Below are 22,182 nucleotides of genomic sequence, written 5' to 3'. Positions count from 1 at the left end.
TCCACTTCTGCGCAGAGCACGATCAAAGCAAAAAAATTAATTTCATGATTGTAAGTTTGAGATCTTTTCAAAGCAGCTGGAAAGAAAACTATAGTAAGATAACATATTTTGAAGGCATTGATGTTTTATTGAAATCTCTTTTTTATGATTTTTTCATTTTAGATATACTACATTTTCATCATCTTTACATGTAAGCGTTCTGAAAAATGTGTTGCTTTGTTAAGAAACAGTAGTTACTGATTAAGTTTATTGTTTTAGTGATAAAATATACTCATTGGTGTTATTTCATAAATTTCTTTATTGCAGCATCATGGATGGTAAAGATACCCAAAAAACTCCTATGATATATATTTGTGGAGGTAAGTATTTGTTTTGATAAATTTGTTATTGAATAAATGACATTTTGAATTACGTTGTAATTATTGTTTGAACAGCTTACTTGTAGTTTATATTATATATTTAATGTTTGGCATAATTTGGCCGATTTGGCAAATATTTAGGTTTATCATATTTTTAAAATCAGGTATTTCCTTTAAGTTGTAAACATACGCAATTTTCGGAAAAGTAAAATTTGATTAATTCTTCACAACTTGTGTGACAGAATACTTTATTTCAATTTTAATTTTTTCGTTAACAGTGGATTAAAAGTTAAAGAATAATCTTGCTGGCTTGATGGAAAAAAAAACACAACCCGTATAAATACTATTAAAATACTCATAAAATACTATTGCTACTCATTTGTGCAAAAGGTTGCATGTTCAAATCACGTTCGGGTCACTAATGTGCAAGTTTGAGGTTCCTACTCATTTGTGCAAAAGGTTGCATGTTCAAATCACGTTCGGGTCACTAATGTGCAAGTTTGAGGTTCGAACTCGCAACGTTAGGGTTCATTGTCGAGTAACAAAGCCACTAGACAAAAGTGTACACTCTTTTATGGAGGTTGCTATGTGGCTTATGAAGTTACCACTACACATTCATAAAATACTACTACTGCTACTACTAAAATATGCTAATAAATTTGGCAAATAAAACATATCTTCAAAATAAGTGTATAAGAGTTACAATTTGTAATGTATGTGAAGTTAAAGAATGCAGTATATATTTTTCACCAACTGCAGAAGAAGTAATAAAAGTAGTTAATAATATAACCGATTTCTTCACAACAATATATTCATCTTCATGAATTTGATTAAGTTTTACTATTGCAGAAGAAATATTAATTCCTTTTATAAAATCATAAGTATAATATAAAATTTTTGTATTTCTATTTAATGTGCATTATAGGTCTTTCTTTAAAAAAATGTTGGTTTTGATTTCAGTCTATTTTTTAATTTAATCTGCATGTTAATGATTTATTTTAGGTTTGTATATTATTTTAGCAATTTTGTGAACATTTATATGTTATTATTTAGTATGATTGTTGATTGCGCAGCACTATGTACACAGTTATATTTAAGTAGTTGCTCTTTGTTTATGAATATCATAATAACTAAATGAAGGTAATGAAGCAAAATATATTAATGCGAGTAGATAATAATTTCGTCAATTATACTTGACAGAATATTATTTTTCTTCTGTTTCATAATTCATTTGAAATCTACCATGTGCCCCTTTACATTGCTGAGAATTTCTACAAAGTAATAAATGTTCATTTTAACAAGACATAACAATGTAGTTATTGGATTGTTAAAAAAAAAACTATTTCACTTGCTTATTTGGTTACCATATTGGTGATAAACTCTTAAGTGTCCATAAAAGTAAATTTCAGTCAATAATTGATATATTTTATATTTTTTGCAATTTAAATTTGGTAGCGGATTGCTAATTTTTATTGATTTGATTGGGTTGGCCTGAATCCAATAGCTCTAAGCAGTTTCATAGTTGGCAGTCAGAGTTCAGAAAATCTTATTTCAAAAGTCTTGAAAATTATGATGGAGTTAAAATTTAACATAATCTCATTTATAATCTGCAAATTATTAATATGGCATTCGTATATGGCATGCTCACTCACATATTTATTTTAATGTGAATCTCTTAGTGAAACAAATATCCAGACTTTCTCATAAGATTTTTTTTTTCTGAATAATTATTATATTATTTTTTTATTTTTTTTTTGTAACTGACTAAAAGTTCAGTATGACCAATAAAATATTTTGATATAACTGCTTTTTATTTAGCCTTTTGAATGTTAAATTAGAAATAATATGCTTATAAATTGTGCCTTGAAAAACTGTTGAGAAGTTTTTCATTTTTATTATTCATAATTTAGCAAATTAGTCCAATTTTATCTGTTGTCAAGATTTTCTTTATTCAAGTGTAGTGAGGGCAATGTAACATACCAACCAGGAAGGTAGAAAGCAAGAAAGGAATCTGTGAAAAAATATTCTGGGCATATATACATACCCTCCTATAGCTACAGAAATTAGGTGAAAACTACGGATTATAGTAAAAACGGATATATAGTATGAAATTACGGATATATAGTAAAAACCTCAAAAATCCCCCCCCCCCCACACACAAATTAGTAAAAAAAAACAACATTTTTTTCAAGATCAACAAATTTTAATCTGCGCTAATTTAAATTAAAGCATCAAATGCAAATCAATTAATCTCCACAGTAATTGGAGATTAATTGTTAGGATATAGAGTCTTTCGTAGTACATGAAACAAACCTGGGGGGAGGTGGTAACTGAGCAGTACATCTGGGGATTGGTGAGCATCAATAAGCAGGGACTGGAATCCACTAGTTACTTAAAATTTTCTTGCTGCTTTCATAGGAATGGAAAAAAATTAATATTCATTTAAACTTGATGTTTCCCACCCCCTTTTTATAAAATGTGGCTTCTTTTTAATGGTTTGACATATAATGTTATTGTAAAATGCATTAGGTATTGGTACCCATAATAGAATTTTATAAATGAAGAAGATTTAATTTTATTAAGTTATCCTTACTGAGATTTTTTAAAGGGAAAAAAAACTATCTTCATTCATTCTAATAGGTTTCATTTTTAATTTACTGAGTGTATTTTTAACCTGATTTTGCACAAATTTATACTGATCTTTAAAGTGTTTATTGCATATTATTTTATTTGTCAGAAGAATGTTATTATGTTTAAATAGGTAAATTTTAATAAACTATTCATTATACAAAATATTGGTGCAGACATTTTTAATATGTTGAGAATAAATTATATGAACTAAATGATGGTTTAGTATACAAGTTAGAAGGTTTTTTCTTATTAAGATACTGATTGTCAGTTTTTTTAAATTATTGATAAATCCATGTCATTTAAATGTCTCTGTGATATTTGAAATTAATTTTATTTTTCAGAATGTCACCATGAAAATGAAATTAAACCAAAAGATCCAATTCGATGCAGAGAATGTGGTTACAGGATCATGTATAAAAAGAGAACTAAGAGATGTATCCTTTTTTTTTTTTTTTTTTTAAATAATTATGCATAGATAATTACGAATTCAAACATTTTTATATAAAAGAAAACTTTTGATTCAGCATGGAAAAATTTTATGAAAGTATCTCGGTATTTGACAATTTAACATTTTATTAACATTAAAAACACTATTAAGCAAGAAATGGAAAGGATTGGATAGAAAATTTTGCAAATATCATAATTTGAATTTTTATTTCCACTTTTAAATTATGTTAGCATAACAGTATTGGAAGATTTCCTCATTTGTTTTCCAATCTGTGTTTCATTTTTAAACCAACTTTCCAAAATATAATTGTGTAGCTATTATAGTAAGCAGTGTAAGGCTTAATTTTTGTTATGTATGATCTTTGTGTATACGTCATTTAGGTATGCTTATTTACAAAAAATTTCACTGTTGTAGTGGGAGGAAACCAATTGTTTGTAAATATTCTAGTGAAGATGAATTTTTTTTCATCTGTTTTACTTAAAGGAGAGAGGACAGGCATGTTCCTTATTTAAAGAAGAGGGGGGGGGAGAAGATTTATTGCATTTTTGAATCTGAATATTACTCCCATGATTTCTTATTTCTGTTTTGGAACAAGTATTCATAGAAAATTTTATTATCTATCATGAAATGTTACATAAAATCTACCTTAAAATTGTTTCTATCATTCCATTTACCTTTATAATTCTTCCTCAACATTTAACCAACTTTAAAGGAAGTATCATCCATTTTATATAAAAATTATACTGTCATGAATACTTGATAAGACTTTCTTTAATAATACTGAATCTTTAAACATATAATTATTTAAATATGCACATTAATTCAGTAGTTAATATATTTTTTTAAAAATGCCCTTTTTAATTGCACAATGCCAAATTTCAATAAACTGATTGCCCTTGAACTGGTCATACTAACTACTGAGTATTTGTGAAGAACTGAATTAATTATTAAAAATTAATATTTTTCATTCAGTAGGAAATTGTAATTTCTAATTTTAAAAGTAATTTTCCAATTAAAAAATCATCTAACTTGAGAAAATTACTTTATATTAAACATTGCCATTATTAGAAGGGTTAATATAAAGTAATGGAAATAATAAACGTTTGTGATAATATATACATTTGTACAGATTTCTTTTTTGATTAACATATTTCTCAGCAGATTTCCTTGATATTTAGTGTCCATCAATAAAATCTTATTTATTGAGACAAAATTATTTCGAAGCTAAATGTAAAGATATTATATGGATAATGTGTTCATTTTTAAGATTTAAAAGAAAATTAATGTTTAAAGATATTTTATTTCTTTAACTAAGATTTCAGTGGTGGTCTTTGATGCACGCTGAAGGAACAGAAGAAAACTTGGAAGAAAAATGTAAATAGATTTTGTGATTGTAAAGAAAATAAATCTTTGTTTTTGTAATTAAATTGGATTTTCTTAAAAATTATTATTAGTGCATAAAATAGATTGGTTTGTGTCATAAAGTAAATGATGTGATTTTAAATTCTTCTAAACACATTGAATAGGTATTTTTAAACAGTATTTATTTTAAATTATTTTCTCTTAAATGTTTTATTAAGATATCAATTTTTGTAACTTTACAACTTATAAATCATAATAAAATTGTTTTTGTAGGTATTATTATATCAAAATGAAGACATTTTTCTAAATCCAGTGTTCATTATATAAAATGTTTTTATTTTATACAATAAAAAGAAATACAAAAAATTAAATAACAAAAAGTTACATCTTTAGTGCTGCAATATGTTCATCATTTACATAAAAGAATATTTTTAATTTGCAACATCATTTCATAATTACAGAGTTGTTAACATCCTTTGCAAAGTTTTTTCAATTTGTTTGCTATATACATCAATCAAAATTAAAAAGGAACGGGAGAGATCATTCATACATTTAATTTTCCTCTTCATTTAATTACATATTTTGTATTTACTTCTTTTCTTTGAAATCAAGGAGATACATTTTTTTCAGATACTTGAATTTTGGCAAGTAAAGTTAAGAGATATAAATTAAATGTGCATTTCTCTAATAAGGTATAATATTATAGAATTAATGTTTACTACAGAATGTTGCAGAATACTAAAATGATATTTCATTATTTTATTCAAATTTTAGATTTTGATAAAACTTTGTAAATTACTATTATATTGGGAAAAAAAAGTACTGGAAATATATAGATATACAAAAATATGCTAACTGTAAGACAAGATTAATAATCACTGATCATGGTATTTTTAAAAATTATTTCATTGCACATTTTAAAATAAAGCTCACTAATTTTATTAAAAACAATATCTCTATCAATAAATATTTGGGGTTTAAAATTCTGTATCTTTTCTGATATTCAAGATTAGATTTCAGCCTGCTTTCTTGGTTTGGTCTTCATTTTTTCTATCTAAAAGAATGTGCATTAGCATTTTTTTCAACATATATATGTATTTTGTGAAATTTTTCATATATATATATATTATTTACATATATGTGAGACAAAAATTTCAAATCTTCCTTCCAATGCAATTTAGATTCCTCTATTTTATACAATAGTAATTGAGATTTTAATCATTTAGAAGTTTGTGAATAACACTTCTGGGAACTCGCTTATTTTTGCTTATATTCATCTTATTGAGAATCTGATAAATCCATTAATCAGTTTGTAATTTGGTTAAATTAAAAGTGGCTTTTTTTTAAATAATTGTTATAATGCATGGCATAAAGTGTGATACTTGATACACATTTTGAGGGAAGAAAAATTGAAGATATAATTGGTAACAACATTCTTTTGATGTTATTGTAGGCAATAAATTTTAGAATTGAAATTTGAAATCTAGTACATAGATTTGAAGTGGGAAACATATTTTTGGTCTAATCTCCAAGCTTTATATTTAAAAAAATTGTGATATGTTTTTTAAAAAAAAATCGTCACAATGATAGCCCCATTTCCACAACAAAATGTCAGAATATTAAAAAACAAAAGAATAAATACACCAAAGTAAGCATTACATATATATTAAGTCGCAACATTTTTACTTATCAGCACAATCGGAAATAAAAGAAGAGAAATTATAATTACAACTCTCTCTTCCAATAAAAATAAAATTTATTTAGAATTTAATGGCAATAATATATTTCATATAATGTATCAAATGAATTATTACTAAATAAAATCATGAATTAATTATTCAATTAGGTATAATATAAAATATATCAGGATGAATATTACATAATTAAACATTAAAGATTGTTAACTGATACTATGCAAAATATATAAAGGACTGATACTATAGAGGAATTTTACAATTGAAAGTCATAAATATCCAGAATATATATATTTTAAATATTTATAAAAATTTCTAAGACAAGCAATAAGTTAAATAAATCAAGATAACAGTAATGGTGAATTTTTAATTTTTCCTCTGAGTAATATTCATTACATCTTAATTTTAATAACTGTAATATATGTGTATCCCAATAAGTTAGATAATAAGTATAGAATCTACAGAAGCTCTAAAGGAGATCAAATAAATATAAAAAATACATACATTCGTCACAATAAATAGACAAAAATTTCATATGCAATACATCTTATAAAATATTTTTACAAAGAATAATATTAAGTGCTGTGGTCGGAATGTACGGGGGATATGTGCATAGCTTCTTCTAATTTAGTATAATAATTTTTAACTTCTTCCTCTTTGTTTGCAAAAGTTTGATTCACTGCAATATTTTTATTTTGGATGTCATCAACAAAAGCTATCCATTCTTTCTTTCTCTGTTCTCGTCTTTGCTCCAGATATTGCTTCTAGAAATAAATAAATGCAAACATTATTTATTGTTGTAGCCAATCTTTCACTGCAAGACTATTAAGTTGAACATATTAATCTTCTACATGGCCAAAACAAGAAATTTTAAAGTTTTGAGAATATTTTATTCGTGAAAGATTTAATTGAATACAAATAAGTTCAAATTATTCATTTTATAAGTAAATTTTTTAGATCTTAAAACTATTAGATGAAAATAATAAATGCTTAGAGAGTTAAATAGTTTAAGATTGAGTTCACATTATATATATACATAAGCAACATAAAAAAAGAGAGAGAGATAGGTGAGCTAAGAAGAATTTTACTTACATAAAAATGGCTACTAATTTTTACAATATTATTTCCTTTTAAAATCTGCATAGATTTTGAAGCATTATGAAATTTATGTCAATATTGTATTGCTAGTTTTGATAAATGTATTTTACAACCTGTTCTTTTTAAAATGCTCATTTTTTTTTTGTTTAATTACATTATTAACTTTATAATATTTATGTTAATAACTTTTTATATCCATTTTGTCACACTATTTTGAACTATGGTTCATTAACATCTTCTGGTTAGATAATGATTATTTGAAAAGCTAGGTAATAGATGAAACCCTCAGATTACTTTTAGAAACTGAAATAAATCAATAAAGTATTTTTAATTACTTATATAAAACAAATATATATATATAATTATGCATATTTTTTGAAAGTAGAGAGCAAATATGCAACTAATTTTAAAAAAGATTTTTTTTTATCTATTTAAACTTACAATTAAATGCAAACTTTTTTATAAACATTTTTGTTGAATAACACAAATAAATAGGACACATAGCGTCATGAAAAGTGTTTAAATTTGAAAACCTCTGTTAAGCACCTTAAAAATATTTTTGAGAAAGAATCCTTATAAAGTGTTTAATTTTCTCAAGAAGTACAAAGAAAACTATTCGTTTTCACAGATATTGAATACAAAAGCATAGTCAAAAAGTCTGTTTGCCAGATGTATCAAGAAAGAAAACCAACAAAAAGGAAGAAATCAGAATAGGAATCCTGAGTGAGACAGAGCAAGGAATGCAAACACATATCAAAATGAAAATGACTTTTTTACCCACTCCCTCTTCTTTCAACAATGCATGTCACTGTTTATTGAAATACTGGAGTGGTTTTTTCGAAGGGGCAGTGCAAAATATGTACTGTGTTCATTTCTGTTGCGACTCAAAAATGTTCAATTTTTAGTTTAGTGTTTTAGATGATGAATTTATTTTAATTATGCCTGATAAATATATGTATTTAACCTTTTATATACTCTTAAAGAATAATATGCAGATTAATCTGAAGATAAGAATAAAACAAGTCAAAATTGATTCACCAAAGAGATATATTGTGGTGAATAGCATATAAGCCAGTTAACAACTACGCTACACGAGCATATGCTTTTATATCCTGGTTATGTTACTGGACTGCGAACCACAAGGTCCCAGGTTCTATTCTTGTGCATCTCAATCCCCTAAAATATCAAACAAGGAAGAAACTCCTCTATAAACACTTTCAGTGAAGCATCTCAAATATATTACAGATTTGATTATTGTTTTTGTTTATAAATAATTTTGGAGAAATCCCTTGAATGATCTATTAAAGAACTTTCACTTTACTATACTAAATTGTAATTCACTGTGGCATATAGATATGTTAGTTGATGTAAAATCCAGTATGATGACATTTTAACATTCTTTCTTCTCCATTGTGACTTCTTTCGCAGTTTTTTTTTTTTTTTTTTTTTAAATGTTCCTATTCATTAGAAAATTATTATTTATTGGATCAATTTTGTCAACCTTTAGTTTTTATTCTTAAAAAATCCTGTTAAATCTGGTAATTTTTAGAGAAATTTTAAAAAGTTTTTCAAAACTTTTATTCTTTAGGGCTCAGATTCTATCACTTTTTGAACAATTTTTCTTTTTGTATAAAAAGATTTGTTGTTTTCCAAAAAAAAAAAAAATCTCTCTGCAGGTTTGTCTTGATTGATAGAATAATGTGCAGTATAAACCACTGAAGTGAAGAACATAAAATTTGGTAGGAAGTTACTTCTTGGATACTAAAGCCCAGTAAGAATAGATTTTTCAAAGTTTTAGTTATAAGTTTAAAATATTTTTTAGTTTTTAATTAATTTTTAATAAAAATAAAATTTTCTGTCATAACATCAAAACATACTGTCACACAAAAATTATTTCTATACCACCTTAAAGATTTAAAAAAGTAACTTTCCTTTGAAATCAATTTTGTTTGAGTAAATGCGTTTTTTTCTTTAGTTTAAAAAAAAAAATTTAAAAAATTAGTTTTGGATACAAGCTGTAATTATTATTTTTAAATTCAAAACAATATCATTACTTCATCGAACTGTTGGCATGTGATTTTACAACTGTTATTTATGATAATTTTTTAAAAATTGCTTTCTATGTTTTAATTTAAACTTAAAAACTTTAAAGCAGTTCACAGAATAAGATTCTTCTTTTGAGAAATGTTGTTAAATTTTGAGGCAATAAATTATCTTGTAATGCTTCAAAAACATTTTTTTTTTATCACCTGGCATTTTTTTAAAAAAAATTTCATTTTGCTTCTAACTACAGAGCTAGTATTTTTTAAAATTTGAATCTAATTTCATTATTTAAGAAAATTAGGAATTATTAAATGATTTTCTTTTTTCTTTTCTTTTAAATATATATATAATCACATTTTTCTGTAATTTTTTAGAGCTAAAATAAGAACTTTTCAAATTTATTTTTGCATATAGGTTAAAAAGCAGATATTTATTAAATTTTCAAAATATGAAACCTTTTAATTCTTTTCTATAATAAAATTTGATCTAAAAAATTCAATTATAACAATATTCTATCAATTTTATGGCAGTTTTGTCAACCTTATGATGTTGGAATGCTCTTGGTTTCACAAGGATGCAAATAAAATGTTCTAGATTGCTAAATATGGTGAGTTAGCACAGGTTGAAATTTACATTTTCCATCCCAACTATGTCAAATTTGTTGCTGAATATATATGAAAATCAAATACAAAATTTTTAAGCAAGCTATATTTCTATATTAATGTCAATATTTTCAGAAATAATGTATCTATGTAAATTAATTGGCAATTTATTAATTTTAAGAAATATTGAAAAAGATCACATTTTTTATTGTTATTCTTATAAAAGTTGAATTAATTTTTTGGTACTGATAGCTTTTTTATTTTTATCAAAACCAAAACAGACAATTTGTTTTACAATAAAAGACATTGTGCAAACATTATATATATATATATATATATATATATATATATATATATATATATATATATATAAAGTTAATGAAAAAAAATTTCTTAAACTTCATGTATTGTTAGAAAACATTCTATGCTTAGAAAATAAGCAAATTTACATAAGCATGTATATGCAAAGCTGTTTTATTTATTTATTTTTAGCTTAAGGTGCTTAGAAAGAGTTTAATTTTTGCAGCAGTTTCTCAGTATTCTCTTGATAAAGCAACAAGACCACTTTTGATAAATAAATTACCTTTTTATCTGATTCTTCTCTTTCAACTATATTGTTGCACATTCTAAGGGCAACTTCAACTGAAATGAAAATCATTATCATTATCAAACAATCATTAAAATAAAAAATCATTGGAAAGGGGGAAGATTCTAACCAAAGTATAATAAATAAATTTTAGATGATGTAATTGGGTATTTACAAAATTATGCATGCAAAATGTTCTATTTTTCTAAGAATAAATAATACTGATAAGTTTTTTGATACTTATAATTTTCATTTATAAACAATCCTGGATTTTCTGGTATATTTTACATATAATTAAAAAATGAAACCATATTTTCTTCATGAAAATAGTAATGTAAAATAAAATGATAATAAAGCTACGACTTCTGGTGCATCAAAGAAAAGTAATAAAGATTTTTTAAATAAATATTTCAAGAAAATGTGAAAAAATTTTGTTAACATTTTTCTATTACATAAGATAATGCAAAAAACATAGAAGTTCTAATTAATAAATAAAAATTTTTTCCTTTTAAGTAAAATTTCCAAAACATGCAAGACAGCTTTTCCTGACTAAAATATTTTGTGGTGTAACTTTAATTAAAAATTGCACTTCAGTATTTCAGCACTTTATTAAAAATTTAATTCTGTTTATTCAAACACTTATAAATTTTTATAAGTATAATTATCTTTCAATGACATATTAGCAAGAATTTTTTAGTAGATACAACAATCAATTTTCGCAAATAGCTATAATAAAAAGTCAAGAAACAGACAATTAGCTGAATGACAATAAGGCAACTGATAACAAGACCAGAGAATAAGTGTAATAATATGTAATGCATGAAAATCCGTTTCAACTGAATTTCCGTTGTGTAAGTCAATTAAAAAAAAATTAGATTAGATTAAAAAAATATTAATCTGTTTATCATACTGAATTTAAAATTTTATTCTCTTTAATAATCTAAAAGATATAAAATAACTATTATCTTTACTCCTGCACAATTTATTCTCTATAAAATTATCACTTTTTTTTTTTTTGTCAAATTTACTTTGCTGGAATAAATAAACATTTTTAAAATTCTTTTTTTTTTCCCATCCATTTAAAGAATTTCTTTTAATAAGTTATCATACATATAAATTATTCAAAAGTTTGAGTACTTGAAGAACATTTAGCAATTACCAATAAATAAAAATAACATTTACTTTTCTGAAATTTCCTTCTATTGTACAAAAAAAAAAAAAAAAAAAAAAAAAATAATAATATGTTCAAGTTTGAACTTTATTACTGAGTAGAACATACAAAATGATACTCCCACTATAACAAGAGCTAAAATAAACTTTGAATTATGATATAAATTGAAGTCATCAAAAATATTCAATAGAAATGTGGAGCAGACTTACAATGCCCAGTTAAATTGCATAAATGCATGTCACCAAGTTTAACAGCTTTTTCAATTTGAGTTTCTTTAATTTCTGTGACCATTTCAAGCATTTCAAACATTTGCTGTACTTCTCTTTCCTTACGTTTTTCCTAAGAAAAATGAATTCAGATTTATTTTTAATACAAATGTATTATTGAATTTCAAATAAATTATGGGTTTTGTATGATAATTAATTACTTACTTCAAACTCTCTCAAGATAAATTTGGTTTCTCCTTGTACAAAAGGTCGATGGTCAAAAAGCCTGCTTTGTACATCTCCAATATCTTAAATGAAACAGTAAAAAATTGTATATTACTATAAAAAACTATTCCAGATTTTTAATATTTTAATAAGTAAAAATTTCTATTTCTAATAATTTTAATAAATAAAAATTTCCATTCCTAATATTTAATAAGTAGAAATTTCTGCATTTTTATCTTTATTTTAGTAACAGCGTAAACGCACGCCAAATATAGAAAATGTATGTGTCATTTCAACACAAAGTAAACTTTCAATAACTCTTATGCAAAACAGAAACTGCTATTTTACAACAAAATTAACACATCAAAAATAGCTCTAAAACTAGATTCATTTCATTTACACTAAATATGACCTTTCAAGTCGACTAAGCGACCTTTCAAGCCGACTAATCACCCCAACTAAAAGTATTTAAGACTAATTTAAGCATCGCAAAAAATTAGAGACACTTAAAAAACAGATATAAGTGGAAAAAGAAAATTAAAAATTTCCACTGGATTTACTTCAATCTGGGGAAATGAACAAATAATCTACTTTTAATAGGAACATTGTTAAAAACATATATATAAATCATTAGGATAAAGTAAAATAATCATTTTTAACCAAACATTAACACATTTAGTTTTAATTTAAATCAATCAATTATATTTCATTTAATGAAATTTTTTAACTGAATATCAAACTATGTCACATTTCAGTAAAACTGATACTTATATTTTGATGCATTAAATTCATTTATTCACAAAATATTTATATCTCAATATTAAAATAAAGTTAAGAAAGCAATTACCAACAAAATAAATACACTTTCATTAAGATGAAATAAAAAAAAAAAAATAATTATATTTTTTTTACTTTAAAAAAAATGTATCATTACATCATAAGTTATTCATATGTAGATATCGTGTTTATATATATATATATATATATATATATATATATATATATATATATTAAATTATATTTTTCTAAGGGGGCCAAGTAAATATTCGCATTTGAAACAAATAAAATCATTAACAATAAAATGTTACATATCATTTCTTCACTATTCGTAAGAGGGAATTTTAAAAAGTACTTTATAATTGATTAGTATCAATATTACCTTTCAAAACTCGATCCAAAACATTTCCTTCTGCCATTATTTTGATATATAAAAACGAAAACACCGTCAAGACAGTTTAAAAGTCACAGTTGCAGTTTTATTGACATTTCTTGCTAACTAAAAATGAAATTCCAATTTATTTTCTGACCTTATAGGTGAAATCGCAATTTGCTTATATTTTCAATATTGTCATCAATATCTCATAAGAATATTAATTTCTGCCACAATTTTAGTTTTCTATTAAATATGGATAATTTTATGGCTGGATTCAGAATTTCAGAAATAGCTAAAAACATATCTATAAAATAACTTTATCCCAAAATAAGACTAAATTTTGATCATGTTAACCGGCGAGAATGTTGAATTCACATTATTATTATTTTTTTAATAATAAACATTTTTCTGTTGTCATTTTCAAAAATCTTTTCCAGATGATTGTTATTTCAATCACACTTTGAATTTTAAAAAAGTCTCGCAAAATATGATGAAAGTATTTTGGAGGAAAAAATAAAATTATTATTTTTTTCATTTTTTAAACACATATTTGAAAAATCTCATGTTTTGACTTTTATATTCTATCAACAGATGGCACCTATAGCTAGCTCTACTTTTCGAAGCAGTATCAGAGGTTACAAATAATGAAAACGAATTATCAGTACTAAACAAACACTTTTTAGTGAAATGCGATTTCGAATGATTATTGCGATTTTGTTATTCGAAAAGCTAAATAAATAATTGTTGTTTTCTCCTTTCATTTGATTCAGAGAACTCACCGTTCTCTTTTATGGACTAACTGTTAACATTCAATGGGAGGGGGCTCATGTTTCAAGAATACAGTCTTAAGGTATAAAACCCATGAACTTTATGGCAGTATTTCTTACAGTCTAAAGAATATATTCTGAGAATAGATTTTATATATAAGAGAGGATCATGATTTCCAAGGCCTTTCCATTGTATCCTCCCCAGATGGAAGAAGATTCTTTCCAATAGCAAGTTGAATGCATTATTCTTCCTACAATTATCAACGATTTATATTGTCTCGAAGCAGGACTATCTATTCTTTCTAATCGTGCTGAAAAGAAAGTCTTTTGATTGCTTTAAAGGGAGAGAGGGCTGTATATTTCCACAAGGTAGTGGTAAGAATGCTTGAATATCTTTTCTTATGAAGAGAATTAGCAATGTCTTTCTCTATTTGCATAAGTTATTAAATGATATCTTCACGAGGTTATACGTACAATATTCTCCATACTGTGTAAATCGTAATAATACTGAAGAACATTGTGTGATGGTTGTATTGAAAGGGATATTCCCCTACATCGATTGTTTGTTCCTAAACAGGATATATAAAATCGGATCTTTTTATCGATTGAATTCCTGGTTCAATAACTATAATAGGAAAAGTCACCGTTAAGTTCTTATCTATGTTTGATCCACACTTTTCTGTCAGTAGTATACATGCCTGATGTGATATTTTTGATAGTACGTAAAGACCAATACGACTTGTCAAATATCCATCATGCCAATTTACAGGATGTTGCCATCATGTCACATACGCAATTGTCGTGGCAGGATTATCAAATGAACAATTGTCTAGCGGCCCCCACAACTTTTAAGTGTCCTGTTGTTTCAGATTATAATTATCAATTGGATGTTTTCTCAGATTAATTTGATTTTATACTTTCATTTGATTTAAAAGGAGCATTTATCGGATTGAACTTTTTCAAATTAAAATCAAGAATTGTTTTAATTTCAGAATATCATTCTTAGGATTCTTTTTAATGTTTTCTGATAGATCAATACTATCCAGTCTTTTCGCAATTAGCTGACTGTCTGTTATGTCAACAAATTTGGCAAACATGCATTAAAGTATTTAAATTCTGTTAAAAAAAATCTTATAATTAAAGAAAAAAATTCTTGTAAATTAAAAACAAATTTCTTATACAAGGGTTATTGAATCCAGTTATGTTGAAGGTGTCCTTAGTTATGTTATTTCAATTAATTATAGAATTTAATATTTAAACAATCTTTTATTGACTCATAAAAAGTTATAAAGTCATAAAGTTATAAAGTTGAGTTATAAAGTCATAATTTTTTCTGGTTTTGGATGTTGAGGTAAAAGGGGTTCGAAACTTAATTATCTGAGGCCACCTGTAGGACTTAATCCAGCCTGGAAACTGAGCAAGATAAGAAGACACTAAGACGAATTATGTTTAATATCTCTATGGTTTAGAGGACAAATATAAAAGTGAAGTCACAATACCGCGAAATTCAAAAGATATTTGAACTGAACATATACGTTTTTAATAGTGTTATGATGTTACACAAGTGGTCACTGTCAGAAAGATTCATGTACACAATCAGCTGAAATTAAGTAAATCGATTAAAATAACATGGTTTTAATATTTGACAGTTTGGCAGAATCGTGGACAAGAAGTCAAACGATTTAAATAATATTAAATATAAACAATATCACGGTGAAACAGCTGATCGCCAAGGGCGATTAGTTAAAAATAAGTTAAAGTTTTTCTTATAAACTAGGTGGCTAAACAGTTATATGTAAAAATAACTTTCTATTATTAGTAGTATACTCCTCTTAGGATAATTTAGGAATTTATTCTTTTTAAGATAAAATAATGACGTGTCAAATAATAATGATTTATTATTTGACTCGAATGATCAAATTATTTTGGTTACCTCTAATATGAAGCCTGAAATTTTTAAATACATTTCATCTGAAGGAATACAATGCAATTCCGAGTTTTTAAACTTATTTTATTTACATACTACATATTATGTTTCAATGACTTTGATTAATTATCTTAATTGAGCATTCAAAGATAACAATGCGAAAATAAAGACATCTTTCGAAGCAGCTCTGTGCACTCAATCAACAAGACATTTAGTTGATAGTTGTTAAATGAAGAAATTTGACCGACATAATCTTTGACCTGAAGGGCATTTCCTTTTGAATGCATTAAAATGAACCAACTTTATAAATTTAAAAATATTTTGCGATTTTTATAAATGATATTTTATTATTTCTTGATTTTAATAATTATAATTCCTAAACCAATAATTATAACATCACCTAAACTAATCAGAAGAAAGTCTTCCCGAAATTTCCTCGAATTCCTTCTCCAAAAAAGGTCTGATTCTCCTTCTTTCGCATAAAATTATGGACCTTGAGTAAGGCCCTAAATACCTTGCATGATTTGTTGAATGATAGTTATGAAATATAGATCTTTAGTGTGAATCTAGCATTTTTACTGAATCTTTGTGAGAATATGTATTTTTAAAGTTTTTTTGTTGACAAATTAACGCTAAAATTTGACACATGGATCTAAACTTGTAATCACAAAATAACATATCGAATTTCTTTGATTTAAGTCATTGCGTAAATGATTTATTGAGTTTGCGTGCAAGTGAAAATACAGACCAGCAGAAGGTCAATCGTTTGACGGATGTGGTTCAAAATTTGATATCTATATTTAAGATCAGCGTTTCTCAACCTTTCAGTATTCGTGGCCTAGTTTTCAATTATAATTTTCATCGCGCCCCCCGCTTACAATAAAATGTATACAACAGTAATGTATATTGAGTATTTTGGATTCTGTTTTTAAATTATTTTTAACTAACTGCCAAAACAAGAGTAAAAGCGAGCCAACGTTGGTGAGAAACCATATCTTGCATTTTGGACAAGCGGGCGGTGAACAGATGAAGCGAATGAAATCGGAGAAAATTTAAATATTATATTTGAAAGGAAAGCCAAACAGGGAGATAACGTAAAGGAATATGAAAGTTGGAAAATTCGTAAATGAAAGTTAACCTAGACTGGGTTTGCTAAATTTAGAAATTCTGAATACATTTTTTCGAACAATAAAATAAATAAAACAGAAGCATGACAAAACAAAAGTGAAAAAAATAAGCAATATTTGTGGAAGGGAATCCACACGACCGATGCCGTTTTGAGCATGTGCGGAGCAAATGTTTCCTCATAGGAAGAAAAAAAAAAAAAAAAAAGTTCGATAACGCAAGTTTCAATTCCAGCCAGTTTCATTCGAGTCGATCCTTTTATCGCTATCGAAACTATCGTGAATGTGTATGTTATATATGTTTTCGTGTTAATTGCAATTCGCCATATTAAATATTCATGGCAGCAGGTTTATGCAGACTCATGAATAAATTTTTAAGCGGAAGTAAGCAAGCATTAGACGATAGTCAAGCATCAACAAGTACACATACGAGCGTGGTTCCGAAAATAAAATCAAGGAAATATTCTCAAGAATAATTAAATTTTGGGTTTAGCAGTACTGAAGTAAATGGAGAAGAAAGGCCCCTGTGTATCATTTGCTCAAAAATGTTAGCCGCAAATGGCATGAAACCTAATAAACTTAAACAACATTTGGAAACGCTTCATAGTGAGTACGTCAACAAACCCGGAGAATTCTTCGAATTAAAATTAAAATCATATAAAAAGCAAAAATCATCTTTTAAAGAAATTTTGTCTATGAATAAAAAAGCTTTAATTGCATCTTACAAAGTTCATATAAAATAGCCAGATGTTTTTTTAAAAAAAAAAAAAAAACTTAACACCATTGGTGAAGAGCTTATTTTGCCAACAGCAATTGAGATTGTAGAAACTATGTTTGGAGATAATTTTTCAAAACAATACATACCTCTTTCAATGATACTGTTGCTCGTCGAATTGGTGATATAGCTGAAGATGTACAGTGTCAGCTTTTCTCGAAGTTGCGTGACAAATTATTTTCAATACAGCTTGACGAAGCAACAGATAGTAATAAAGATGCTCATTTAATTGCCTATGTTCGAATTTGTGATAATATGTCAGTAGTAGAACTACTTTTCTGCAAACCAATAGAACTCAAAACATCAGCGCTCGCATTATTTGCTATTTTAAATGATTTTATGAACGTGGCAAATAGAATGGAAAAATTGCGTCGGAATATGCACCGATAGTGCTCGTCCAATGTCCGGAAGATTCCAAGGTATACAAGCACTTGTAAAACAAAAATCGCCTCAGTGCACGATCAACAGAGAAGCTTTGGCTTCGAAAGAAATGAGTCCTGGTTTCAATATTGTGTTAAATACGGTTGTAACCGTAATAAATTATATAAAAATGAGACCCCTGAGATCAAGAATCTATTCCGCATTTTGTAAAGACATGGGTTCAGTACATTCAGCGTTACTATTTTATTGATAGGCAAGATGGTCATCAGGTGTGAAATTTTTGAAACATGTTTATGAATTTGTTAAAAGATGAAATTGCCCTTTTCCTAGAAGAAGAAAACACAGGAGGTCGAGAACTTTCGCGAGGGTTTATTTGTAAGGAAATTGAGGTACTTGGTCGACATATTCGAGAAATTAAATAATTTGAATCTTTTAACTCCAACGATCAAATGCACATATGTTGGATACGAGTGATAAAGTTAATGCTTTTTGTAGAAAACTGAAATTGCGGAGCAGAAATGTAAAGCAAAAAACCTAACAATGTTTGCAAATGGGGATGATTGTACTAAAACTTATAAGGCTGAAAAAGAACATGTAAAAGTTGTTTTGTAACCATTGAAAGTGATTTAGCCATTCTGGCAAAGAATTTTAAGAAGTATGTTCATGCTGACGACAAACTGATAGCAAGTTACGAGTGGATTAGGGATCCATTTCATAAAACTTCCGAAGGGCTCTCAATCGATGAGGGGAAAAAATTCATAGACTTCACGACAAGTGGCGAAATTAAAAGACAATTCAGTAATAAATCACTATTTGAATTTTGGGCAGTAGTAAGGACGATTTTTCTGCACTAAAAACAAGGACATTTCACATTCTATTACCCTTCAACATCCTACCTTTGTGAAACTGGATTTCTTGCTGTGGCTTCTTTGAATACAAAATATAGAAACAGACTGAGAGTGGTTATTTCTAATATTAAGCCTTCCTTCGAAAAACTTTTCTCTGCAAGACAGGCCCAAGGAAGTCACTAATAATTATTAAATTTGTTTTTAATTTAGTATGTTTTGATTAAGTAAGTTAAGATTTAGTGAGTTGTTTTACTTTAATAATTTATTAAATATGTCGAAATGTATTTTGTTTTCTATGTGTATGTGTGCTTTCCTTTCAGTCAGTTAATCAATTTTTGAAAATAATATTTTGTCTTGGATATTCTTGTGCCCCCCTTCTAGTGTGTTCGCGCCCCCCTAGGGGGGCGCCCCACAGGTTGAGAATCGCTGTTTTAGATGCTAAATCCGAGTGCGAAGTTTTATATAGCTCTTTGCGTTTTGTAGTTATTGTATTGGAATAATCTGATAGGTAGACTTCCTGTGAATGGATTTCATTCAAAATTTGACAAATATATATAAATTTAGTCGTAATTCCATATTCCAAAGTGTTTTTGAGTTATCGTATGCATAGATAAACAGAAACACACAATACCCAAAATATGCTTTTCGGACTCGGGGGGGGGTCTCGTATAACGGAGATTCGTAAAAAACCGAGTTCGAATTTTTTAACGATTACAATCTTTTCTTCATACTTCGAATACGAGAAAATTTAAGTGAAAAAATGCAGTAAGGAAATTAGGTTGATTCGAAGATTTAGTATAGTGCTTACGGAACATGTAATAGTTAACATTTATAAGTAACTGTTTAATTGCTAATCATGTAGAAGGGAAGGAAAATACGAGCTATGAATTATGAACTAGGTGAAACATGATAAAAATCTATACTTGATCTTTAGATGCTAAAATCGTTTAACAGATTTCATTTATCTAAATCTATCAGTTTTTGCACTTATATACATAAGGAAGTACAGACCGACAGATGGTCAAGCCTTGACAAATTTACCTCAAATTTTTGATAAAAAACTACTTTTTATATGTTAAAATTGTGTGTCAAATTTCATTTTTCTAAGTCGTTACGTTTTTTAATTATCATGCTTTCAATGGAAAGAACAAAACGAAAGACGGATTTGATTCAAAATTTGATATGGATGTAAACTGTCATAACTCATGTAAACTGTCGTCATATACACAAGCTGAATTCTTAGAATAGAGAGAATAGGCTGACTGAAATGTAAGAAAAAGCCAATCCTTCCAGTTGCAGTTTTTTTTTTAAAGATTTGGAAACAACTTTTCCTGTGGAAATCGAGAAAAAAATTTACAATCGTACCTTAATGATCATCTTCTATAATGAGTTATTTGCATTACGAACAAAATACAATGTAAAAAAATGACTATCTTAACAAGTGATGTGTTGAAAAACCAGTGACGAGGTGATATCACCTGTTGTCTATGTTGATCGTTTGTTTTAAGAGATAATTTCTGGATGGACGAAGCATTAGCCAGAGAGTGTTGTGGAATGTGTTCCTGAAGGATTTGATCAATCGACCAAATTATGTTTCTGGTCATGTTAATCATGACCTATCTAATCATTACCTCTGCTCCCATAGAAGTATATAGCAAGAATTACCAAAGGACTTGTGGAATTTCATTCTTTGTCGCAGCAAAAAGTTGCATATGCAATTTGGTCATGTGAAAAGGAAATAGCCTCAACAGAGCACCAAATTTTCAGCGAAATAAGAGAAATGAAGAAAGTATGGAAAATTATTGCATCACACTTTGAAAAGAATAGTCCTAACAAGCTACATACACTATAAATTCATTTAACGATAATGCTGTTATCATTTTCGACAAATTTTAAATTTGGCGACAATGATGGTAAAGAAAGATGTATTTTGATAACTTCTCGAAAAAACAAAAACAAATAAACTCCAAGCATTATTTCTATCTCCAATAATGAAGATGAATGTGTGTTTGTGGTGGCACTCTACAGATTAGATCGTTTGATCTACAGCTAAAGAAATTGGCATTTTCATACCTTGCAAGAAGAGCATGTATAAATCGGGATTTTTTTCAAAATTTTAATTAAAAATAAAACTGAATTTTGGCGTTTTTTGTTCTGAAAATATTATCGTACAAAAATAAATTTAGCACCGTTCAAAATGATAAAAATTGTCTTTTTAATAATGCCAAATGTAATGTCGTACAAAATTGAGCTGAAGTTTGGCGAATATTATCGTATAAAAATCAATTTAGCACCGTTCCAAAATTATAAAAATCGTCTTTTTAATAATGCCAAATGTAATGTCGTGAAAAATTCTGTTGAATTTTGACAATTTTAGAAAAATATTTCTACTTGCTTAATCTCCAACTGTTATAACATTGGAGATTAAGCAATGAATCAGTGGGTTCAAGGGAACAATTTGTTGCATTGTTCCCCTGAAGCTCAAACCATTTTCAGTGTTTTTATTATCTGATCTCGTGATTTTCTTCCAATGTTGAAAGTTAAAGAAGGAGGATTTTATTTAATATCTGTACAGTTTACGAGAAGGATAAAGAATGTATACATACATCATGTTATGTACAAGATACAGATGCTTGTTACGTCATGAAAATATAGTGGCAATAATGTAGAGCAATTTTTTCTTTTTAGAAAGATCGAAAATGCCATTCCCTTGTACAATGTGGGTTTAATGTTAAACTCAAGAAACAAACAAGCAAAAAAAGAAACAAGCAATGGATGGCAA

At 26.9% G+C, this 22,182-nt stretch overlaps 2 protein-coding genes across 2 annotated transcripts; one reads left to right on the top strand and one right to left on the bottom strand.

Annotated features, from left to right (window-relative positions):
• The first annotated feature begins 16 nt into the window (after positions 1-16).
• Positions 17-4,865, top strand: LOC129976535 (DNA-directed RNA polymerases I, II, and III subunit RPABC4-like). Its single transcript, XM_056090156.1, has 4 exons — positions 17-190; positions 307-359; positions 3,332-3,424; positions 4,761-4,865. Exons 1-4 carry the CDS (start codon positions 45-47, stop codon positions 4,781-4,783), a joined length of 315 nt encoding a protein of 104 aa, XP_055946131.1. The 5' UTR covers positions 17-44; the 3' UTR covers positions 4,784-4,865.
• Positions 4,866-5,175: 310 nt separating this feature from the next.
• LOC129976534 (biogenesis of lysosome-related organelles complex 1 subunit 5-like) lies at positions 5,176-13,726 on the bottom strand. The gene is made up of 5 exons (XM_056090155.1): positions 13,585-13,726; positions 12,426-12,508; positions 12,204-12,333; positions 10,821-10,879; positions 5,176-7,258 (listed from the first exon to the last, which is right to left on the bottom strand). The coding sequence occupies exons 1-5, from the start codon at positions 13,619-13,621 to the stop codon at positions 7,070-7,072; spliced, it is 498 nt and encodes a 165-aa protein (XP_055946130.1). The 5' UTR covers positions 13,622-13,726; the 3' UTR covers positions 5,176-7,069.
• Between the last annotated feature and the right edge of the window lie 8,456 nt (positions 13,727-22,182).

Source organism: Argiope bruennichi, chromosome 7 (genome assembly GCF_947563725.1).
Source record: "Argiope bruennichi chromosome 7, qqArgBrue1.1, whole genome shotgun sequence".
Classification (NCBI taxonomy): domain Eukaryota; kingdom Metazoa; phylum Arthropoda; class Arachnida; order Araneae; family Araneidae; genus Argiope; species Argiope bruennichi.
Note: the sequence above shows the minus strand (reverse complement) of the source record. Positions and strands in the feature narration are given on the sequence as shown.